At 43.3% G+C, this 24023-nt stretch overlaps 1 protein-coding gene across 1 annotated transcript; it reads right to left on the bottom strand.

Annotated features, from left to right (window-relative positions):
* Positions 1–10532: 10532 nt before the first annotated feature.
* On the bottom strand, positions 10533–21034 carry PEX26 (peroxisomal biogenesis factor 26). Its single transcript, XM_072797434.1, has 7 exons — positions 20706–21034; positions 20350–20509; positions 20027–20253; positions 18609–18769; positions 17902–18197; positions 16647–16793; positions 10533–13735 (listed from the first exon to the last, which is right to left on the bottom strand). The coding sequence occupies exons 2-7, from the start codon at positions 20429–20431 to the stop codon at positions 13635–13637; spliced, it is 1014 nt and encodes a 337-aa protein (XP_072653535.1). The 5' UTR covers positions 20432–20509; positions 20706–21034; the 3' UTR covers positions 10533–13634.
* Positions 21035–24023: the final 2989 nt, after the last annotated feature.

Here is a 24023-nt window from a genome sequence, read left to right as displayed (position 1 = left end):
AACCACCTTCTTTAGCTGCAAGCCCCTAAAAAGGCGTCAACAGATCTGTGTGGGATAAAGTGGCACCACAGGAAGAATACGTTGACCTCTTCTCTCTGAGGTCTTTGTATTCTGCATATAGTTAATTCTTCACTTGTTAGATATTTGCCTCCTGTTGCAGAATGAATCAATTGATTGGATTATCTCTCTCCTTTTTTTTGGTCTAATTATTTCACATATTGCTGTAAGTATTGCAAAGTGATCCAATCTCTCTGGACCACACCCTCGCAGTATGTTAAAAGAGCTGGAAACCTGTTCTCACCACTGATGTTATAAACTGACTTTGGAAAATTATCCCAAGAAAATAACACACGAGGAAAATAGTACTGTTTCGTGGCATTTTCATGTGCAATTTAGAGCTGCTATTCATATTAGCAAAAAGTCAGAAAGAATTGAAATGGCCAACAAATTAATAGAAAGGAATACTATATGGCAACTAATGTACAGTAGTGAGTCGAATTGTAGTCCCCAAAGACTACACTTGGAAGCTCACCTATTATTAGGGATGCCAGCCTTTTTAGATACAATTAAGATGCATCAATATGAGATCATCTGGATTAGGGTGGGTCCTAAATTCAATAACAAGTTTCCTTATAAGCATCAGAAAAGAAGACAGAAACACAGAAAGCCAAATGAAGATGGAGGCAAAGATTGAAGTTATGCTGAACCAAGGCAGTGGATGTGAGAAGCCACTCATTTCTCCAGAAAGGGATTCTCTAGTGTCTTCTATGCTTTTTTCAAGCCCAGCTAGTATCCTTATAATCATTATTCTTAAAAAAAAAAAAAAAAGGATTTTATTTATTTATTCATCAGAGACACAGAGAGAGGCAGATACACAGGCAGAGGGAGAAGCAGGCTCCATGCAGGAAGCCCGATACAAGACTCAATTCCAGGACTCTGGGATCACAATCTGAGCCAAGGCAGGTGCTCAACCACTGAGCCATCCAGGTGTCCCTATAATCATTTCTGAAGTCTAGTTCTGACACCTTACTTATGTCCATACTGATTAGGTCCCTGGCAGTTGGTATTGCCTCTTGTTCTTTTTTATGAGGTGAATTTTTTCGTCTTGTCATTCCTGCAGAAAGTGGTTGCTTTTCTATTTGTAGAACTTCTTAGAGCTCCAGTTGAGTTCACAGGTGTTCATATGATTTGATAGCTATCAAGCTGAATTCCAAGGACCAGACAAAACTAAGGTCCCTTACTCCTCCACCATCTTTTCTCTCCATGTGAGGAGCCATTTAGACCTTAAAAAGGCAAGGAAGGATTCTTCCCTACAGCTTTCAGAGAGAGACACCTTGATTTTGGACTCCTGGTCTCCAGAGCTGAGAGAGAATCCATTTCTGTTGTTTTAAGCTACCCAGTTTGTGGTAAACTGTGACAGCCACCTTAGGAAACAAACACATATGGAAAGGAAGTAGATAATGTTGGAAACTGAGAAGATGACAATATTAAAAGAAAAAAATTGCAGAACTCAAAGTAGTCAATATGTGCTTATGATAAATAAATACGAATGCATATCACAGAGAAGATATAGACTATTTAATTTTTATGGGGTTTTTTAGTAAAGTTGTTTGAATAAATACAAAGTATTTGATATGTTAAAAACATAGTAAGTAGCATGGACTGTTAAAACAACCTAAAAATAAGGTCTATTCCATGTAGCAATAGAGCCAGGCTACGAGCCAGGCTATTTCTCACTCTGGTCAACTTTATTTTTTTGTTTTTGACCTCAGCAATATTGCCTCATGAGTCCATTTTTAAAACTCACCACCAAAACCTTACCCAGCTCTGTCATAGACTCTTGTTTATAAAGATAAAGTAGATTCACTCCTCTTGGTCCCAGTCTTTGTTTCAGCCAAACAAAATATTCTCTACAAAAGGAACCCTGTGTACTGTTGGTGGGAATGTAAACTTGTGCAGCCACTATGGAAAACAGTATGGTACTTCTAAAAATAGAAGTACCATATGATCCAGTAATTCCACTAAGTATTTACCCAAACAAAGAGAAAATAGTAATTTGAAAAAGATGTATGTACCCTTATGTTTATTACAGCATTACTTATAATAGTCAAGATATAGAAGCAGCCCATATTATGGACATAATACATGAATGATAAAAGATGTGGCATACATACATACATATGCAATGAAATAGTACTCAGCCATAAAATAGAATGGAATCTTGCCATTTGTGACAACATGGATGGCCCTAGAGTGATTTCATTTATACGTAGAACCAAAAAAACAAAACAAAACAAAACAAATTAATAAACAAAATGCAGAAACAGACCCATAATACAGAGGACAAATTGATGGTTGCCAGAGGGAAGGGGAGATAGAGAGGGAGGCAAACTAGATGAAAGGGACTGGGAGATACAGGTTTCCAGTTATGAAATGAACTAAGACATAGGGATAGAACATACAATGTAGGGAATACAGCCAATGTTTTGAATAGCATTTGTGGTTAAAGATGGTAACTACACTTGTGGTGAGCACAGCATCACCATAGCATAAGCTGTCAAATCACTATGATGTATGCCTAAAACTGATATAACATTGTACATCAACTATATTTCATTTTTTAAAATAGAAAAAAACATATATAGTAATAGTTTGAAAAAAAATTCTCCCACAAACTCTATTACCTCCTCACTCTCCAGTCTCCACCCTCCTCTTCCTATAAGCCCTAAGTAATGGTAAGGCAGAGAGCATATTAGTTTTTGACCTATTACCTGATTATTTTAAATAGTTCAGAGAAAGTGTTAATTTGTAGTTGCCTATGTAACTATACACAGATCTCTAGTGGATCATTTAGTCTTACTTAATTCAACTAAATGTGCCTATATGAAATGTCAGTATCTATTTAGCCTTTCTATTCCATGCATCTATTTGAAATATTTTCAATCTATTTTAACAAAAAGACTTAACCACTGTATTTTACATTAGATAATATGCAGTATTTTCAAGACTCCGTTCCATGTATATCACTTAGTACTTCTCAACATTTTTATAGCCTTTAGCTCACTTGACACAAAATATTATAAGTCAGGTAATTTATATCACCAACTTTCAAGTGAGAAAATTGTGACCCAAGATTAAGTGACTTTTGCAGTTTTAGAAAAAGTTAGTAGCAGAGCCAGAACCAAAACCAGCCTAGTCCTATTTCCGAAGGTCCACATTATAGTAATATATTTTCCTTTATCTCCCTCAAAATCATTCTACTTCTTTGAAAAATTAAACACACACACACACACACACACACACACAAGGAGTATAATAGTATATATAATATATTACAACTGTGTTTTATAAAAAAGGAAAAAATAAGATCTATATTCATTTTTTTCTATATGTACAAAGAAACTCTAGAAGAAGAAAAAAAACAAATAGCAGTGGCTAGCACTTGAGAGAAGGAACTTGTTGGATGGTAGACAGGAATGGAAGATTCTTCACACTAGGCCTTTTCATACTTTTTAAAAAACTATATGACTGTACTGAATATTCAGAAAACAAAATAAGTTCTTAAATAAACATACAAAAAAAGGCTAGGCATTTATTTAAGTAGTTAGAGTCACCTGCAAACCCTAGTTCCTCAAATAATCTTAAGATTTGTGTGGAAAAAAAAAAAAAAAAAAGATTTGTGTGGAATCAGAAAAGACCCTGAATAACCAGGAGAATATTGAAAAGAAAACCAGAGCCGGGGACATCACAATGCCAGATTTCAAGTTGTACTACAAAGCTGTGATCATCAAGACAGTGTGGTACTGGCACAAAAACAGACCCATAGATCAATGGAACAGAATAGAGAACCCAGAGTTGTGCCCTCAACTCTATGGTCAACTAATATTCAACAAAACAGGAAAGACTATCTACTAGAAAAAGGACAGTCTCTTCAATAAATGGTGCTGGGAAAATTGGACATCCACATGCAAAAGAATGAAACTAGATCATTCTCTTCTACCAGACACAAAGATAAACTCAAAATGGATAAAAGATCTAAATGTGAGACAAGAATCCATCAAAATCCTAGAGGAGAACACAGGCAACAACCTTTTTGAGCTTGGCCACAGCAACTTCTTGTAAGATACATCTATGAAGGCAAGGAAAACAAAAGCAAAAATGATCTATTGGGACTTACTCAAGATAAAAAGCTTCTGCACAGAAAAAAAGAAAATTAGTCAACAAAACTAAAAGACAACCTACAGAATGGGAGAAGATATTTGCAAATGACATAGCAGATAAAGGGTTAGTATCCAAGATCTAAAAAGAACTTATTAAACTCAAACCCAAGAAACAAGCTATCCAATCATGAAATGGGCAGAAGACATGAACAGAAATCTCACAGAGGAAGACATAGACATGGCAACAAGCACATGAGAAAATACTCTGCATCACTTGCCATCAGGGAAATACAAATAAAAACCACAATGAGATACCACCTCACACCAGTGAGAATGGGGAAAATTAACAAGGCAGGAAACAACAAATGTTGGAGAGGATGCGGAGAAAGGGGAAACCTCTTGCGCTGTTCGGGGAAACGTGACCTGGTGCAGCCACTCTGGAAAACTGTGTGGAGGTTCCTCAAAGAGTTAAAAATAGACCTGCCCGGGGATCCCTGGGTGGCTCAGCAGTTTAGCGCCTGCCTTTGGCCCAGGGTGCGATCCTGGAGTCCCCGGATCGAGTCCCGCATCTGGCTCCTGGTGCATGGAGCCTGCTTCTCCCTCCTCCTGTGTCTCTGCCTCTCTCTCGATCTCTCTCTCATGAATATATAAATAAATAAATCTTTAAAAAAAAAAAAAAAAAGACCTGCCCTACGACCAGCAATTACACTGCTGGGGATTTACCCCAAATATACAGATGCAGTGAAACGCCGGGACACCTGCTCCCCGATGTTTCTAGCAGCAATGTCCACAATAGCCAAACTGTAGAAGGAGCCTCGGTGTCCATCAAAAGATGATGGATAAAGAAGATGTGGTTTATATATACAATGGAATATTCCTCAGCCATTAGAAATGACAAATACCCACCATTTGCTTCGACGTGGATGGAACTGGAGGGTATTATGCTGAGTGAAATAAGTCAATCGGAGAAGGACAAACATTATATGGTCTCATTCATTCGGGGAATATAAAAAATAGTGAAAGGGATTACAGGGGAATGGAGGGGAACTGAGTGGGAAATATCAGAAAGGGAGACAGAACATGAGAGACTCCTAACTCTGGGAAATGAACAAGGGGTAGTGGAAGGGGAGGTGGGCGGGGCTTGGGGTGACTGGGTGATAGGCACTGAGTGGGGCACTTGACGGGATGAGCACTGGGTGTTATTCTGTGTGTTGGCAAATTGAACACCAATAAAAAATAAATGTATTATTAAAAAAAAGAAAGAAAAATTTAACTCCAATAAAAAAAAAAAAAAAAAAAGCCTAGTTCCTGAACTGAGAACCAGGAATTGGGGGAGGCTACTAGTTTCACAGTTTGATACATGAATGATCCTGAGTTCTAACACTACTGACTCTCCCCTCCCACATCTCACACTTTATTAATAGCAATGGTAAGAATAACTAGCCCTTGTTCACTATATGCTATGAACTTTTTCAGTATTTATTCATTTTAGCACCATTTACTCTTCACAACAAACCTATAGGGTAAATACAATTATTATATTCATTTTATAGATGAGAAAGTAAGGCAGAGGAAAGATAGTTTGCCCAAGGTCATAGTTGGGGAAACCAAAATGTGAACTCAGGTATTACAGTCCCTTGGCCCACACTCTCAAACACCATCTACAGCGGAGCTCACTCTACAGCAAAATTATCCCTTTGAGTTTAAGCCTGATTTCTTAAAAAAAAAAAAAAAAGACTTGTAAAAATCCATGTGTTTCCTGGGAGGATTAATGAGGCATATCTTTTAGTCATTGTCTTTAGCACCTCTGAAACAGCTAACTGCCACCTAGGAGACCATGAAAGCCACAAATAGCACAGAACAGTAATGAGTACTAAGAGGGGAGGGAGTAGAATCCTCAGAATGTTCCAGAGCATTCCTGCTGGGCAGAGGCTGCCATCCACAGTCAAGAGACCAATGCTCAGGGAGGTTTGTAGTGGGTAAGGTGGCTTTTAGGGTAACAAGCCAATTTTAGCAGCTTTTCAGCGGATTCGGAAGAGTGAGCATAACTCTCAGACAACACTTTTAAAGGGATCAAAGATACAGAGTAGCTTCCTTTCAGAGAAAGCAGCCCACTCCTTGGGATCCAGCTGAGTCTGCTGGTAACCAAGAGCTTGGTTTATCCAGATAAGTCATCTGATGGAACCACAAGCTTGTATTTATATCTACTGAAGGACACCTGCCAGGCTGTCTTTGTCATTACTGGAACACTTGAGAAGGAATACATCCTGCACTTTCCCTCTGTAGTGAACTGAGCAATTATACTGCTAAAACAGGTGCCAAAGCCCTGTGTCCTTTCTTCTCTTTCTACCTCCACCTCTATCCTTCAGCCCAGATGTTTGTCTTTCTGTCCACCTTCTTTGCTGCCTTTAAGATTTTATTTATTTATTCATGAGAGACAGAGAGAGAGAGAGAGGCAGAGACATAGGCAGAGGGAAAAGCAGGCTCCCTGTGGGGAGCCCAATATGGGACTAGATCCCAGGACCCTGGAATCACGATCTGAGCCAGAGGCAGATGCTCAACCTCTGAGCCACTCAGGGGCCCCCTTTCTTTGCTGCTTCTATTTCTTCCTTCCTCTAATTCTCAAGATCAAATCCAATGGGCAGTCCCGGTGGCTCAGTGGTTTGGCGCTGCCTTCAGCCCAGGGCGTGATCCTGGAGACCCAGGATCGAATCCCACATCGGGCTCCCTACATGGGGCCTGTTTCTCCCTCTGCCTGTGTCTCTGCCTCTCTCTCTCTCTCTCTCTGTGTGTGTGTGTGTGTGTGTGTGTGTCTCTCATGAATAAATAAATATTTAAAAAAAAAAGACCAAATCCAAGTTTATTCAAAAAATCTTTCTTGTGTGGCCTTATTCTATGTGTTATAGGAGATATAAGAGCACGAACTCTGGTGTCAGTCTGCCTAGGTTCAGATCCCAGCTTTATCACTTAATAGCTATGGGATGATTGGGCAAGTTACTTAACCTCCCTGTATAATAATATCTGCCTCTCTGGCTTGTTAGAAGATTTAATTAAGTTAATAGAAGTGCTTAGAATGGTGCCTGGCACATACAAGTATTTTACCAATGTTGGCTATTATTGTTAGAAGACATGATCCCTGTCCCATATAAAGGCTTTTATCCAGTTAGAGAGACAAGATATGACCTTCTGAAATAAAGAACAAAATAGGGTCTATTGACTTAGTAAAATGAATAGTTTGGCTATTAAGTGCAAGACTGGCTGAAAAGAGGGTCACCTGGGTGGCTCTGCAGTTGAGCATCTGCCTTTAGCTCAGGGCCTGATCCCGGATTCCCAGGATCAAGCCCCACATCGGGCTCCTCACACAGAGCCTGCTTCTCCCTCTGCCTGTGTCTCTGCCTCGCTTTCTGTGTCTCTCATGAATAAATAAATAAAATCTTTAAGAAAAAAAAAAAAGACTGGCTGAAAAGAGAAATATCATGATAATACCAACAGTGGCCAGTAAAAGTGTCATAGGAGAAATTTGGTTGAACAGTATGTCGAGATCTAAAGGATAAACAGTCCAAGGAAAGATGAAGCCCAAGGGAGAACACAGGGCCTGCATAGGTTTGGGTGTGACGCTAATCAGCAATAAGAATGAGTCTGGATGGGGACCTTGAAGAGGAGGAGAGGAATGTGGGTCCATATTTTCTCTGCAGTTGGAAATATAATTAGACAACCCCTGAGAAACCACAGATGGCGTTGGAGACTAGGGGTCATTCAGATAGATAGTGGAATCCATGAAAGTAGAAACTCAGCAAGAGAGACTTGAGGATACACTCACTTCGAGTTTGAAGGCCAAGAGAAAAAGAGAAACCAGTTAAAGAAACAGCAAAGGAGGAATCAGAGAAGCTAGAGACAGAGGAAGGAGCCATAGAAGAGATAGTGGTCTATTGCATTTGGAAAACAAGCCTTTTGCATAAAAGTATGAAAGATCTTTTTCTCTGAGGCTCAGAACCTGTTGACTACATTCTAAGGACCATACAATTTGGTTTTCTGCCCAAGGAATCTCTACATGTAAATTATATTTATGTTATTATTAAAGTGACTTTTTTCTATATTGACATACTTCTGCAAAAATCCTTTTGTTTTCAACCAAGTCTCCAAATACTACCTTATGTTCATCAGTCCTTACCTCAGATGGTATAATAGGGACAAGGGGATGTTAAAAGCTGCAAAGAAATAGGTGCTTGGAAATGGTGTTAAATAAGAGTCAGTATTAAAATTAGAAGTGGGTAATAAAATCCCAACCCTACCTTTTGGGATCTGGCCACATTGGTCAAAGTGGGTGTTCATGGATATTTTACCATTCCATTATACCTCACACTATTTAGCCACCACAGAATAACTGGCCACACAGTCTCTCCTCCCCTAGCTTAACCTCTCCTAGGTTATTCCTACTCTCTTTAGTAGAAGTCATCCAGCTGAACCAGTTAGTCCCACTCATCCACAAACCATTCTGTCTGGAAATTTCCATTTTTTCCACAGCTCTTCAAGCAAGCACCTGGGCTACCAAGAGGGTTAGGTGTTTAAAAAAAATAAACCTGAAAGGAAATCAACCAATATTGACAGTGGTTACCTCTGAGTAGTGGGATCACAAGTTCCATATTTGCTTCTATGTAATTATTAATATTTTCCAAAATATATAAGTATTGCTTTAACACAAGAAAAACTGTCATTGTTTTATCAGGAGGCCTAGAGACCAGCAAACAATATCTGGAGGAATGGCGCAGAGAGGGATTTCATAGGCTGCTAAGGACATTGTGCACGTTGCCTTTTAACTTCACTTCTTATCAGTCCATAAAACTAAGGTTTCCAGAGGGAGGGAAGCAAAAGGGCCCTACTTTCTTCTAGTAAACACTTCAGCGTCATGTATCAAATTCCAAAGTAGTGCTATGGCAGGAAGCTTGCCTAAGCCAGAGAGTAAAATTAACGGAATTACAATAGGCCTCACCTGTGGGTGCCAGAGGTGAAATTCCATTGGCCCTGGGACTCCTCCATGTAAGAAGGCAAAGAGGGCAAGATGGTGTGCCAGTGCCCTACTTGCAATTCATGTCAGGCCTTTCTCTTTCTGCCATTTCCTCTGGCTCTTTTCACCAGATGGCAGAGGCTGCTTTAGCACCAGTCGAGATTCAGAAAAACTGAATGTCCAGGATGTGAAAGGGCCTGCTCTTATCTCCCACTGCGGCTGTGGTAGTTACCAGACAGGCTGAACAGACTGCCCCATGTTTGCTAGGAAGTGACTATAAAGAGGCAAGACCAGTACCTGCTAATCTCAAGCTCAGAGTGGCTGTGTTTCAACTTAGGAGAAGGTAGAGAAGTTTCAATATATTAAAAAGAGAAAGGGGGTTTTATACACTGCAATCCTATCACACAATGGAATACTGAATAGCTAGTAAGAATGAGGCAGCTCTACGTGAGCCGATGAGGAACAATCATCCAAGATTAATTAATTAACAGTGGTGGCCTCTGGGCAGGAAACTGGGAGTGGAAATAAAGATACTCTTTTCCATGAATATCCTTTTGTGATTTTGAAATCTGTACCCTATATGTAAAACTTCTGTATCATTTTTAAATGCCTTACATGCACACATGTGCAAACATACATGTGCACAAGAGCGGAGAGCACCTGCACAAAGCTGAGAGTCAGTCCCTTCTAAGCGGCTTTTTGGAAGCAGAACAACTATGTCCTTCACCAGTCCCCCACCTCCACCCCTGTGATGGCCCACGGTAGCCTAATGTCACCTCTCCCCCTTACCCCAACCTCCCTAGCCTCCTGTCTGACCATAGACATTACCCATTGCTGCTCTTCTCAGCATCCCTAAAGGTTAAAATACCTGTTCTATGTTGTATTCTCTCAGAAGCCTGTAAAATGAAAAAAAAAAAAAAAAAAAAAAAAGTCTGTAAAACAAATCTACCAACTCCAAGTGAAGTTACCCTCCTAGATATATGTGTATATTAACAGTGAATTTCAGCCAGAGAGTGATTGATTTTAGGGCAAGTGAAGCAGGATCATGGCACAGCGACAGGAACACCAGACTCAAGGGTCAGGAGACCTTGATCTTATTCAGGCTATGCATCTCGAGGCAAATCACATCACCTCTATGGATCTCAATTTCCATAACTTAAAAAGGGGAGGAGGTGCTATAAGAAATGATCTTCCCAGATCTAACACTCTGTAAAATCCCAGCATATAATGCTGATCGCTATCCCCTCTGAACTTGATGTATACTGTGTGTTCAATAGCACTATACGATAGAAATACAAATGTGAGTCATATATGTCATTTTAAACATTCTAGGAGCCCTACAAAACAGTAAAAAGAAACAGCTGAGATCAATTGTAATAGATTTTATTTAACCCAGTATGTCCAAAATATTATCATTTCAACATGCGATCAATATAAAAATTACTGAGTTTCCATTCTTTTTTTAGTACTAAATCTTCAAAATCCAGTGAGTATTTTACATTTACAGAACATCTTGATTTGGACTAGCCACATTTCGAATGCTCAAAAACCCCATGTGGCTAATGGCTAACACAGGTCTAAGTCCAACAAGGAAGCCCTCCCTTCATTTCTGACCTCGTGAAGCCCAGACTTGAAGACTAATATGAATACCAGCCTCCATCCTTAGAAAGGGTCAAAGTCTCATCAGAGCAGTTCTGATTCTGAGTACCTCGTTGGACTAGGAAGGGAATTGGGGCTGGTTATCAGACAACACTTAAGAGTTCAAGACAAACATCAAACAGAACCTAGAGGCCTGCAAGCAGAATAATACAGAGGAACTTCAGGGAACAGACAGAAAAAGAAGGTGGGCATAGTCGGGTCTTCTTTTTACTCAGACTTTTCACAATACAAAACACACCAAAGCACACAGATCTTATGTCATGGTGGCTGAAACAGTTCATTAATCTGAATATCTCTGAATACCTTCACATTCCTGGGGGCTGGGCTAGGCGACCAGGACACAGCTACCACTCACAAGAGCTCTTATTGGAGCAGGATAACATGCTAAGCACTTCCTAAGTCGGCTCTCCTTTACTTGGTCTATGAGATAATAACTCACTAACAGATGAGGACACTGAGGCAGAGAAAGGATAGGTCAGTTTCCAACCGTCACATACCTCTGTGAGTAATAGAGCAGGGATCCAAACCTGATTCTTAAACATTGCAACAAGCCACATTCCCCAGCTTCAAAGAGCTCACAGTGACTGGAGGGAACAAAGAACTTCACAGTTTTACGGCCATGAGGTCACAACCACAAGAAGGATAGGAAATAGGGACATGGAAGCAGAAGACATAGGGAAAGGATTCCCAAAGGTAACCTTGAGGAAGTCTGGAAATTTGAGGAGCTAACAAGGCAAAAAGTGGGAGCTGGACCTCCCAGAGGGAAGAGCAGGTGCTAAAGGTTCAGCGGTGTGAAGGAGCAGGAAATGTTCAGAAAACTATGACAGGCTGCACAGCCGGCGGGCAGCAGGTGTGAAGAACAGAGGCCTGCAGGAAAGTGGAGGTGTTAGCCAACACCAGTGCAGAAGATGCCCTAAATTGCATGATGGATTTAAGAAATGCCATGTGATGCATGGAAAGCTATTAAAGACTTTTATCTAGGGTCAAGAAAGGTACTAGATCTTCATTTTGAGAAATCATTCTAACAGAGAGATACCAAAGCTAACCTGTCTCCTTGCCTCTCCCCAGAGTTCTTAACTCTATTTAAAAGTCTATATGTAAAAGCACGGATTCATTTCCCACAGAGTTGGACCACACCCTAGGGCCAACTTTTCTACCTAGGGCCCATGAGGTTTACTTATTCTACCCATTTTACTAAAGAGAAGTTGTTGACTTGAAACTCCTGAAAAGCAACCCACTAGAAACTAATAAGCACCTCCTATATTCCTGGCATCAACACTGCCTGAAGCCCCAGCAGGGGGTGGTTTGCTTGGCCTTCAGCCTCAAAAAGCCTAGCCCCTGTTGAAAGCCTTTTACAGTTCCAACAGCACAGCAGTGTTTTATATTTACTTGCACAGAAACATCTGAGATTCTGGCGGCCAGTGACAGAAAACACTGAAACATTTCAAATTCTCAAATGCTATGGCCCCAATGCCTCCGCAATGAATTGTTCATTGACTTCAAAACCCATATCTCCCCTCTGCCCAACTCCCTCCACACATCCCTTCTAGCTCACCTGATTACCCAGTTCCATTTTCAGCTCATCAGCTTCTGGGGCTGGCCTACTTTTCAAGGTCACATGAGCAGAAAAACTTGTACATTATACCAACAGTGTACTATAACTAGAACAACAGGACATAGGAAGGGAGGCAACCAGCAACAGCGGGCACCAAGAAGGCAATGATATAGGCAGAACCTAGTGAAACAGCCATAGGAAAAAGTGCAAAAATACTATTGCAGGGATTGACAGGAAGAGAGCACAGGAATACTGTGTGTAATAGAGCAGGACTTGGCCACTGACAACCTGGAAAATTGAGCTGAAGCCCAGGGGCACCAAGCAAGATCACTTTACCCAGTGAGAAGAGCAGAGCAGCTTTACTTGGCTTTCAACAGTCACCTGAAAACCACATCCTGGTCTGAAAAGAGAGGGCCCAAGCAGCTTCAAGCCCATTGCAGAACCACAGGAATGGTGTATTGATAAATAACCTCTCTCTGCTCCTGTCCACAGATCCAGTGGAGAGGAGCATAGAAAAGAATTAAGAGGCCCTCTCAGGGATCCCTGGGTGGCGCAGAGGTTTGGCGCCTGCCTTTGGCCCAGGGCGCGATCCTGGAGACCCGGGATCGAATCCCACGTCGGGCTCCCAGTGCATGGAGCCTGCTTCTCCCTCTGCCTGTGTCTCTGCCTCTCTCTCTCTCTCTCTCTCTCTCTGTGACTATCATAAATAAATTAAAAAAAAAAAAAAAGAGGCCCTCTCAGATCTTTACTCTGCCTAATTAAGGACCTGCCTTGTGAGGCAATTTTCAGAGGTAAGTTTTAGAAGGAAGTGAAAGGCCAAGGAAGTGAAAGGCCAAGGGTCATTCCATCAGAGTTTTCTGTACTTCCAGCCTCATTAACACCCTGACCTGAGAAATCAACTCCTTGCCTTTGACAAGAAAATGGAATATTTCACGGACACGCTCCTCTCCCAAACTCCTCCTTTAGGAGGGGCCTCTGGGTATAAGGGAGTATTATTCTGGAGGATTTGTGGCCTCTGGCCCCACTTTGTTCCCACATTACCTACCAACACTAGCCGAAGTGGGGTGCAAAGGGGAGAACATTCAGGTGGCAAAACACAGTTCACCAGACTGGATCACCTCTTTCTAGAATTGGGGCTGGCCCCATTCCCACTAGCACCCAGCCAGCAACAGGAGAGCTGCCACTGATGAGTTACTCTGCTTCTGTCCTGGCAGACTTGGAGAGTAGAGACGGTGAGTGGAATGGGAAAGACCACTCAGTCGTGGACAGGAAGCCGGTAGAGAGAAAACATGCCCTCCTGAATCCGATGGAAGAGCTGAGCCAGCTTGTAGAGGAAGGGCAAGGAAGAAGGAGAAGCTGCAGGGAAAAGGAAGATGGTTGTCAGTGTGCCTGCCTCTACTCCCTTCTTCCTCCCTTCAGCCTCAAATCCCATCCCTGGGAAATCCTACTGTTTTGGGAACATGCATGATCTTTTTAAAGCATATATTGATACTTGGTGTTATTTGCTCCTCCTCCCCTTCCCAACAATAAAGAATTTCACTTTCTCTAGGATATACTTTATGAGATATATTTTCTTCACTTGGATTAGAGTGACCTTAAGTTTACTGAGAAAAAGATCCAAACTTATTATGTTTTACCCTAACTTTTTTATACACACACCAAAAAACTCGTAATGGTGGCTGCCTCTGGGAAGATATATTTGAGAAGACATTTCACTAAATTCCTTTTCATACCTTCTTAACCTGGAGCCAAGTGACAGTATTACCTATTTTCATCCTTAGTTAATTATATTGAAAATAAAGTTCAATCTACCTCTTCGGAATTAAGGTTGAACTGATTGGTTTTTCCTTATTTGCTGATTTTTTAACTGATTTTTTTCTTTCTTAAAAAGAAAAATGTTATTTTATTTTTATTTTTATTTTTTATTTTAATTTTTTTTAGAAAAATGTTATTTTTAAAGAAAGCTATTGACAGTCTATTCTCTTTACATCCTTCCTAAAGAGTTCTAGTTGCAGCCTCGTCATGGGTTCTCCTCACAGCACCACTGCTGCAATGAGTCAAGACTGCCACTGGGGGTCAGGAGTGCTAGGCCAGAGCACTGCGAAGCTCTGAGTAGCCTGGGAAGCAGCAAGCTCAAATTGCCTCTTGCTGCCCTCGCTCAGAAGAAACCAACTTCTAAAAACCATACAAAAAAATTCTAAATTTTTATCAAGTCTCTGGAACAAAGTAGAAAGTCAGAGAGTGGACAGGAATGAACACAAACTATCGTCAGCCTTCCTGAGAACTAACAAGTGACTCTTTCCTCAAACAAAGCTGTACTCCTGTCTCCTATTCAGCAAAGCAAAAAGGACAGCTTGGAGCTATGCAAAAAAGCTCACAGAATAAGAGAAAGGGGGATGCCTGGGTGGCTTAGCGGTTGAGCATCTGCCTTCAGCTCAGGGTGTGATCTGGGGACCTGGGATCAACTCCCACATTGGGCTCCCTGTGAGAAGCCTGCTTCTTTCTCCCTCTGCCTGTGTCCTTGCCTCTCTCTCTCTCTCTCTCTCTGTCTCTCATGAATAGATAAATAAAACCTTTAAAAATAATAATAAGGGGATCCCTTGGTGGCTCAGTGGTTTGGGGCCTGCCTTTGGCCCCGGGCATGACTCTGGGGTCCTGGGATCGAGTCCCGCATCCGGCTCCCTGCATGGAGCCTGCTTCTCCCTCTGTCTTTCTCTCTCTGTGTGTGTCTTTATGAATGAATGAATAAATGAATGAATAAATAAATAAATAATCTTGAGGAAAAAAAAAAGAATAAGAGAAAGGTGAATGGGGGAAATGGGAAGACCTGAAGATAAACACGAGAACTGGGAGGTTTGGGTTAGTTTCTTTTTTTTTTTTTTTCCCCAAGATTTATGTATTAGAGAGGGAGAGTACACATGCTCAAGAGTGTGCACATGGAGTAGAAAGTGGGAGAAGGAGCAGAGGTAGAGAGTCTCAAGCAGACTCCCCCATTGAGCTCGTAGCCCAACACCAGGCTCCATGTGGGGCTGGATCTCACAATCCTGAGATTGTGACTCAAGCCAAAACCAAGTCAGATGCTTAACTAACTGTACCACCTGGGTGCACCCAAGAACTGGCAATTTTTTAAATAGACAAATTATTTGTGTGATCCTGGGCTAGTCACTTTTTTTTCTGGTTCTTCGGTTTCTTGACCAAAAAAGAAAGAAAAAGAAAATGAAGGGACTGGAATAGGGTTTCCAGTTTTCCCTGCAGTTTTGAAAGTTATATGTCTATTCTAAGTCTAAATTCATAAGAAGAGTAGAGATTAGACCATAACTCACATAGAGTAACACACAAACATAAAAATCTAGAAGAGTAAGCTCCTAATCTTTGGCTCAGCACTTAATTTTGGGGAGTTAATCCTCAGGAAATAACCAGGGTTGTTCCCAAATAGTACTTAGGGAGTTCATGTCTGCTGCACAGCACTGCAGAAAACAGAGTAAGAAATAATCAAAATGTTCAATAACAAGGGGTTGTTGATCAACTATGGAAGTTTCTGTAAGTTAGAATATTATTTATGTTAAATAATACATAAAATGTAAAGCCATGTTGTTCTTGTTTTTTAAGGTTTTATTTATTTATTCAGGAGAAACACAGAGAGAAAGGCAGAAACAGAGGCAGAGGAAGAAGCAGGCTCCCTGCCGGGATCATGACCTGAGAGCCAAAAGCAGACACTCAACCATTGAGCCACCCAGGCATCCCTAAAGCCATGTTTTAAAGAACATTTATAACATGCAAAATTGTATCTATATCCATATAGAAAGAGACTAAAAGCACAACCATTACAATAGCAAACTTATAGGCGATTTCTGTTTTCTTCCTTTTCTCTATTTTCCACATTTTCTAAAATGTACATGTATTTCACTTAGAATTTAACACAATTTTTTAGATAGCCAATGAGGAAATTTTTTTTCTAATTATCACATTCTAGTCAGAGTTCATCCTCAGATAAAGTAGATGACAATGACTCAAAGTCAATGTCCGAAAGTCAACAGAGTACAGTGGATTTCCTCCAGACTGCTCTCATGGACTCCAAGGCTGTTCTCTCCTAGGTGAGCTGGGCTGGCTCTCACTGAGGTCCAAATAGTCACTCCTTATAGAAAAGACTCAGGGAGAAGTGGCATGGAATCTGTCTCCATCCCCAGCAGGCTCCCACTGACCCAGCCCCTGTTCAACTGTACCTTCCCGAGGAAGGGTGGGAGAGAAGACGGGCTTTATTACTCACCTGGATCAAACCTCACCACCAAGAGGCAGAGGATCAAGGCAGCCAGGAGGCTCTTTTTGAAGGGCATGGAAAAGAAGTGGCTCACTATAGAATCCCAAAGCCGGCGAAACAACATCATTAGTGACAGGAACTTGTGGGAGAAGGAGCCTGGTCAGGGAAAAGAGAGCATAACTGCAGGGTAGTCCAGTCCAAGAGAACCAGCTTCTCTGACTCTGAGCTTTGAGCTTAATTATGAGAGTTGAGCAAAAGGTAACAAGTCTAGTTCACTCATGTAGTTCTAAAAGAAATTCCAAAAGCTCCAAAAATGTTTTAAGGAGAGACTACAACACTAGAATGTCATCTCCTTAGGAGAGACTTTTGATAGACAACATCTACTCAGCTGGGTAAATCTGGCATATTTGGTGTACTTTTTAAATATTACTTTACAGCATTCTTTATATTTTGGCCTAAGATATGTACAGAGAGTTACACGGAGTAATAGTTCTTGATTATCACATTAATGCAGGAAAATGAAGGGCACTCAATATATATAGTAAAGAAGTCAAAAGTGATAAATATAAACATGAACACCACCAATTTGAGAACAAGCAGTGCCAAGTCTGGAGTAGAGGACCTTTAAAATCCCTTATAACAAAATAACACACATGCCCACACCCAACTCTATGAGGCATCCCCTGTATGATAATAGCCAGGTGTATGATGTTGGGTCTTCAAATAGCTTCCCTATAAAAACCATTGTGTGGAAGTGCACTCTACTGGGCAGATACCCAGGAGATCTAGTACGTAAAGGCAGACAGAGGTAGGGCAATGGGGCCTAGCTGTAGATACGGAAGTTTATCTAAGTCAAGTGACCAACTTGTTGGAGCAGCTTCTTATTCTCCTTTAGCTATCCCATAGCACAGCTCAGGTGTGTCTGTATTGGGCCAGCTTTGAAGGAAGGAATAACATCCCACTCAGGCCAGCATGACAGAGACAAGAGATCTAGTGAGTGGACCCTAAGGAGAAGGTGGCTTTCAAGAGACAAGAATTAAGGTTCTGAGACTCATCGATACCTCCCTATATAGGGATTCTCCTTCCACTGCCAACTACAGAGGGTCAAAGTTTGGCTTTTTAATCAAATCAACAGGTTTCCTATTCTGCAATTTAGGAGTTACTCATCCAAATAATTGCTCCAGGGAATGTCATGAGAACCCCAAGGTATAGGGGAAAGCCCACAACTCCACTTTACAGTGGCCACAGAAGGATGATGTCCTACCTTCCTGGTTCAACTTCTGGGCCTCCTCAGAGCCCAAGTGTTGGTGTTTCTGCTGTTGCTTTGCCTTCCGAATGTCCTGAAGTACATCCAACCGCTCTTCCTCACTGAAGGCTGCAGAGCCCACCACTAGCTCCTCAGCCTCTGACAAGTAGCCGAGAGGCAGGAGCACCCGCTGCAGGTGAAGTTCTGCCAAGGCTCTGTATTCTGGAAGGCCTTGATTGTCTGGGTCTTGCAGCCAGGCACTGACCACTTCCAGCACAGCTCCAGGCTCCTGCATTTTGCTGTATAAAAGAACACTGCAGCCCCAAATAATACAATTTCAAAAAAAGAATAGTCAGTGCTCCACAGCTGATTCTCCTAACTACCACCCTTTCCCACTGAACCCCTCCCCTATGTCCTCCAGTCCTTCCCTATGGGATGAGGATACTGAAAAGAATTAGGGATTCCTAGGAAGTTGCAAGAAGCTCTCTCAGCTAGGACATACTCCACATCTCCTATTCCCATTGTCTCTTCTCCTCTTTTTCTCTATCCCATTCCTAAATTCTCCCTTCCTCATCCTTCATGGCTATGTTTTGGGGTTAAAAAAAATTAGATATAGAGGGAAATGGTAGGCAATGGGGTAAAAAGATATTAGGCACAGATTCAGAAAAAGACATGAAAATCCGCTTTTTCCTGAGCCGATCCAATGAATCAGAACAAGGACCTACCATAGTTCCAGGACTTTGGGGGGTAGCTTTTCAGGGACCTGGTAATACTGAAGAACCCAGGACAGGACTTCCCGCCACCGATTCATTTCTGCCAGGGCCTGGATCCCCACAACACAAAGGGAGCCTTTCACCTCCAAGGAGCTGCCAGCAGAAAAACCAATTCAAGTTTAGGAATGGTTCCCCTCCAGGGGCGCCTGGGTGGCTCAGTCAGTTAAGCATTGACTCTTGGTTTCTGCTCAGGTCATGATCTTGGGATTGAGCCCCACTTCCTAAGCTTCATGCTTAGTGTGGGGCCTGATGGAGATGCTTTCTTTCCCTCTACCTCTGCCCCTCCCCACCCTGCCTGCTCACACACAAGGAAGGAAGGAAGGAAGGAAGGAAGGAAGGAAGGAAGGAAGGAAGGAAGGAAAGAAAGAAAAGAAAGAAAAGAAAGAAAAGAAAAAGAAAGAAAAGAAAGAAAAGAAAGAAAAAGATAGATACTCATTTCCATTACTACATTCACCCTGGGATTGTTCCTCCCCAGCTCCCAACTCAGCAGCCTTCACCTCTATCCTCCCCTTTAGTGAGTATTCAAGAGGATCTCAAATTACAACTGGTTTCTTGAGTGCCAACACAGAAAACTGCCCTTTCCCCCAGGAGTTCAACGTCCCCGTAAATCTCATGGAGGCAACTCAACTGTTGCCTAACATACATCTTTGTATCCAGATGAAATTAGGGTAGGGAAAAGGGACAATATGTAGCACAGGTGTATGGGTGGAAAGAGAGCTGGAGCTAAAAGTCTGCCTAGTAGAACAGTGGGGACGCTGCAAGGTTTCTGGTTGAGTGTGGGTATAGGAACTTCACAACTGGCTTGTTAACACCACGTGAGGTACATCCAGGTACCCCAAATCACGGCCTCCAGCATGTACTGCAACAGGCCCGTATCCCCTATCCCCTAAAAACACAGCCAGGGTTCCCCAGTTCGTCGTTTTCTGGGGGCCAGCTTTGACTATTCTACCCACCACCTCCTGATGCCCTCAACTTCCCAAAGAGGCTAACAGCATTAGAAAGAGCAAGGCAGAGCCAAGGTTTTCTCCGGATTGATTCTTTAATCCCGTCCTTCAACAGGACCAGGACACTACTCCAGCTCCGAACCCCATTTCCATTTATCAGCCAAGGTCAGAAGCGAACAACGCGGGGGAGAGAAGCATACCTAGACTTCCACCACCCGCTCACTGAAATAATTTAACACTTAGTGCACATCTGTCTCCCCCGCGCCCCCCCCCCCATGCCACTGTACACGGAACAGGGAGAAAAGAACTGGCTGTGAGTTCTCACGAAGCTCTATTAACCTCCTCTCCCAAGAAGAAAAACGCGGTCATTGCGCAGTGCCTCAATTTCCTCCTCTGTAGAAGGGGCACACCAGCCTCTCAGAGGGCGTAAGGCTCCTTGTGAGCACCCCGGGAAGGACAGAACTGCCAAGATCCCGAGGCCCTCGGCCAGGTCACCCGGAAAGGAGCGGAGCCCAGCACGTACGCTGCCGCCTGGTCGCCGGCCAAGCTCCGCCAGGCGCGCTCGCAGGTGCGCAGCGCGGCGCGGAAGTCCAGGTGCACCACCAGGAGGTCTGCGGCGTCCTCCAGCAGGGCGGCGGCGGCGGCGGCGGCGGCGGCGGCGGCGGCGGGCTGGGCCGGGGCCGGGGCCGGGGCCGGGGCGGGGGCGGGGGCGGGGGCGGGGGCCGGGGCCGGGGCCGGGGTCGGGGTCGGGGCGGCGCGCGCGGGCTCGCTGCTCCTCACCGGCCCCCACAGCCCGAGGGCGGCCGCGGGGCTCGCGGAGTCACTCTTCATCGCCAGCGGGGTCAGGGCCTGTTTCCGCGGACGTCAGGGCAGCAGCCTCGCTGGGAGCCGCAGCACACTCGAGCCGGCCTGGGAGAAGAGGGACAGTGCTCACAGCCTTGCCCCCAGCCCTTCCCGAGGCCGAGTCCCGGAGAAGGGAACCCTAGTGGCCGCATTTAGGGCAAAGGCTGGGCTCGCCGGGCGGCTGCTGCAGATCAAAACAGCCTGACACCCGGGGAACCAGTTTACACCTCAGATTTGCAGAACAGCCGCATCCCTGGAATACCTGGCCCCACGACATGTACGGATACCAATTTAGCCCCGGGAGTGCCGTTCCAGGTTCCTTTTCATGAACAGAGCCGCTCACTGCAGGCGCGGGACAAGGGCACCGACATCTCCAGCTCTCGCAGTCCCCTGTGGACTCACGGGGTCCCCGGGGGCGCGGAGGACTCTGGGAGTTGTGGTTCTCTGGCTCTCGGCTCAGCCGCCATCTTGATGCAGATGCGGGAGTTCGGACTACAGCTCCCAGCACACCACGCCCCAGAGACCCTCACTGTCCCCGGAGAAAACACACTGGCGCCCAAGCTTTGGAAAATCAAACCGAAGTCCCCACACCGACCGGTCCCAGCAGAGGCCAGACGGAGGAAATTCCGGTAACGGAGGTGGGGTCACGTGCCGGCTTCTAAAGCTGAGCTTCTGCAAGAGTAGCAATTAGAACTGCAGGAGGACAGAGCGCACCGAGGGGAAACACCGGAGCCGGACGCTTCTCACGCGTTTCGCCTTCCCAGACGGCTCGCCTCCGGCCCGCGCTTCCCGGGCCTGCCCCGGCGCTGAGCGCTCCGCGTACCGTCGCATTTAATCCTCCCCTCAACCCTGGGGGGATTAAGAGCAACTGTTAGCCCCGTTTCACAGGTGAGGACGTTGGAGCTTATTTAAACAGTTTGCTGAAGGTCACACAAAAACCAAGTCAACAAGGCTATTTTTGCTCAAAGCCATATATTTAACCACTATTCTGTTCTACAGGACAGGCTTGAGTTCTACATTTTCTATTCAGAGAATTTACAGTCAGTCATTGCACAAGCAAGCTCATTGAGCCTCACTGCTTCATACGAAATAGAGATATTGTGAAAACAAAGCCACATGGTGTTAATGCAACTTACAATGAAGAACTAATACAGAGCAGGTATTCAATAGATTACAGCTATAATAATAATTATTAAATTATTTACACAGATACCTAAACTACATCAGCTATTGTATTATGTGCTTCCCCCAGACTCTGCCGAATCCATACTAGATTCTCTCAGCTTTAGTTTCTCCTCAGTTCCCTACCTTTTGAACTCTTTGCAAAAATTCTCTAGAATTGTTTAGTCCCCGGGTGATTAAATTAGAAACTTCAGGCACAGGGTAAGTGCCAGTTTACACCATACATCCCCTTCCCTTATCGCTGGATATAGACACACCCATCTGCTAGGCTTTCAGCTCTCTGCAGAAAGTCCTCATGGAAAGCTGAGGCAGAAACATGAAAGCCATCAAACTCTGAAGAAAGAGAAGTATGGACCTGTAACCATATAAGATGATAAAGTCTGGACTTCACTTATTCTTCAAGTACTTTTTGAACACCTGCTAGGTGCTAGGCCCTGTTCTAAGTACTGAAGATCCTACAGTGAACAAAAGAGACAAAAATATTCACTTTTGTAGAGTTTATGTCATAGTAAAAGGAAACAAAATAAATAAGTAAAATACAAACAGTAGTATGTCAGATTATAAATGCTCAGGAGAAATAGAGATTGGGAGTGACAGCAGTGGAGAGGTAGGGTTGGTATCTACATTTAATTTTGTTTTCTAACAGGAAATCCAGGGTTGGCGGCAGAGTAAAGAGAAAATGTGGACCTCGTGCTCAAGACTAGCCTCTGTCAGCAAGATCACTATTCACTTTGGAGCACTGCCCTTGGGACCAACATATTTTCAGTATTGCTTGTGAAAGGCTCCACCCTAATCTCTCTTCCTCACTGGCCAGTATTCATTCCCACACAAAAAACTCCAGAGGCAAGCAGAGATCCCTGGAAAATGTGGATCAGTATGAGAATCAAGTTACCAAAATGTTTTATCAGTTCTGCTTCAGATTTCATTATTATTATACTGCAAATAAAAACCCTGTTCTCAGAACTAGGTTTAGAAGTCTTCCTGAAACATCAGGAAAGCAGTAGGAGCATCAGAAAATAGACTGGAGCAGGCCTAGACAGGTTGAGACTAGCACAACCACATCCCATCGTGTCCCGGAGCACCACCTTAAGACTGAAAGGGCCAAAAAAAAAAAAAAAAAAGACTGAAAGGGCCCCTTCCCTAAATCCTAAGTTTCTTACCATTTCCAAATGCTTCCAATAGATGGCAGCACAGCCTTAAAAGAAGCACACCTGCCCCTGCCGGAAACAAAATTTGCCTGAGTGGTGTGGCTGCCATAATGAGGTCAAGATTGGGGAGTGGGGTTGGGGTGTGTGAAAAATCACATAAAAATATGATTGTGTTCTACTGTGTTTCACCCAGTTTTTCACTATACAAGAGTTCAGTGGTTGGTACGTCACCTCTTATCCTTAAGCACTGTTACACCCATAAATTGACTACCACTGGGACACTCCATCGTCTCTCCTATGTCTGAGTGTACCCAGAATTTCTCAGGCTAAGACACGGTAATCCTAAACATGAGCAAGTTCATTCCACTGAGGGAGAGTGAACAGATAGTATGTATACCTGGTTCACGACACAATCTGTGAAAGCACCTGTCCTCCCCTTGTGATAGATCAAGGAGTGGAAATAAGGCCTGATCTAAGATTTGGTCCATGCTAATATTTGTATTATTGGAATCTTTTCATTTTGGGGAAATAGAGTAAATGAGATGAAAAATCCACATCATGAGCCAACCTCTAACCCAGACCCGAGCTCTGGAACTTGGTGTTCCTCCTTCTGCTCAGCAGTGTGCTCAGTCTACCAATGTATTGCCTTAAGAATGTGGATTTGCTCTGCCTGCTTTAAGCAGGTATTGGTTGGTATTTTTGTAGCAGAAAGAACTCTAGACTGGAAGATGAGCTATCCCAGTTAGAATACTGGTTCCTTCGGTGACTAAACCAGTCATCAGACCTCTGGAAAGTCACTGAAACACTCTGGGCCTCAGTGTTCTTTTCTGAGGATATGGATAACAATACCTGCCACACAGGGTGGCTGTGAGGGTCAGAAGACACCATGTGACTCTAAATCCTCAGAATGGTTCAGGCTGATATAAGGCTAGTTGGGGAATGAGTAAGGAGAAGAAAGAAGAATCCCTTTATACCTCAAAGTTCCATACTCTAACTTTCTGACCTAGAATTTGACTTGACTCGTTCTTACTAAGGTCAGTAATGTCCATCCTGTCCCGCCTTTTCCAAACTGGTTCTACACTCTGTAGCAATAGACAGCATCCATAGCTACCCCTTCTAACACATCTCTTCCAGCCAGGGGCATTGGTGGATAAAGCTCCAGTGGAGTAAAATCATACCTAGTGTGGACTTTTGACCAGAAGCAAGCCAGAGAGATAAATATTAGCAGGGTGTTTTTCCAGGATGGCCAA

The sequence above is a fragment of the Canis lupus genome, chromosome 25 (genome assembly GCF_048164855.1).
Source record: "Canis lupus baileyi chromosome 25, mCanLup2.hap1, whole genome shotgun sequence".
In the NCBI taxonomy this organism is placed as follows: Eukaryota; Metazoa; Chordata; class Mammalia; order Carnivora; family Canidae; genus Canis; species Canis lupus.
This window is presented reverse-complemented; position numbering and strand designations above follow the sequence as displayed.

What these genes read in the sequence shown, in the direction of transcription:
- PEX26 (XM_072797434.1), bottom strand. Translation starts at nt 20,431, where the DNA reads ATGAAGAGTGACTCCGCGAGCCCCGCGGCCGCCCTCGGGCTGTGGGGG. An exon ending in GTGCTCACAAGGAGCCTTAC is followed by an intron (nt 18,770 to 20,026) that starts GCCCTCTGAGAG and finishes TCCTAAACTTGA; the next exon opens with ATTGGTTTTTCTGCTGGCAG. An exon ending in CCAGAAGTTGAACCAGGAAG is followed by an intron (nt 16,794 to 17,901) that starts GTAGGACATCAT and finishes TTCCCTGACCAG; the next exon opens with GCTCCTTCTCCCACAAGTTC.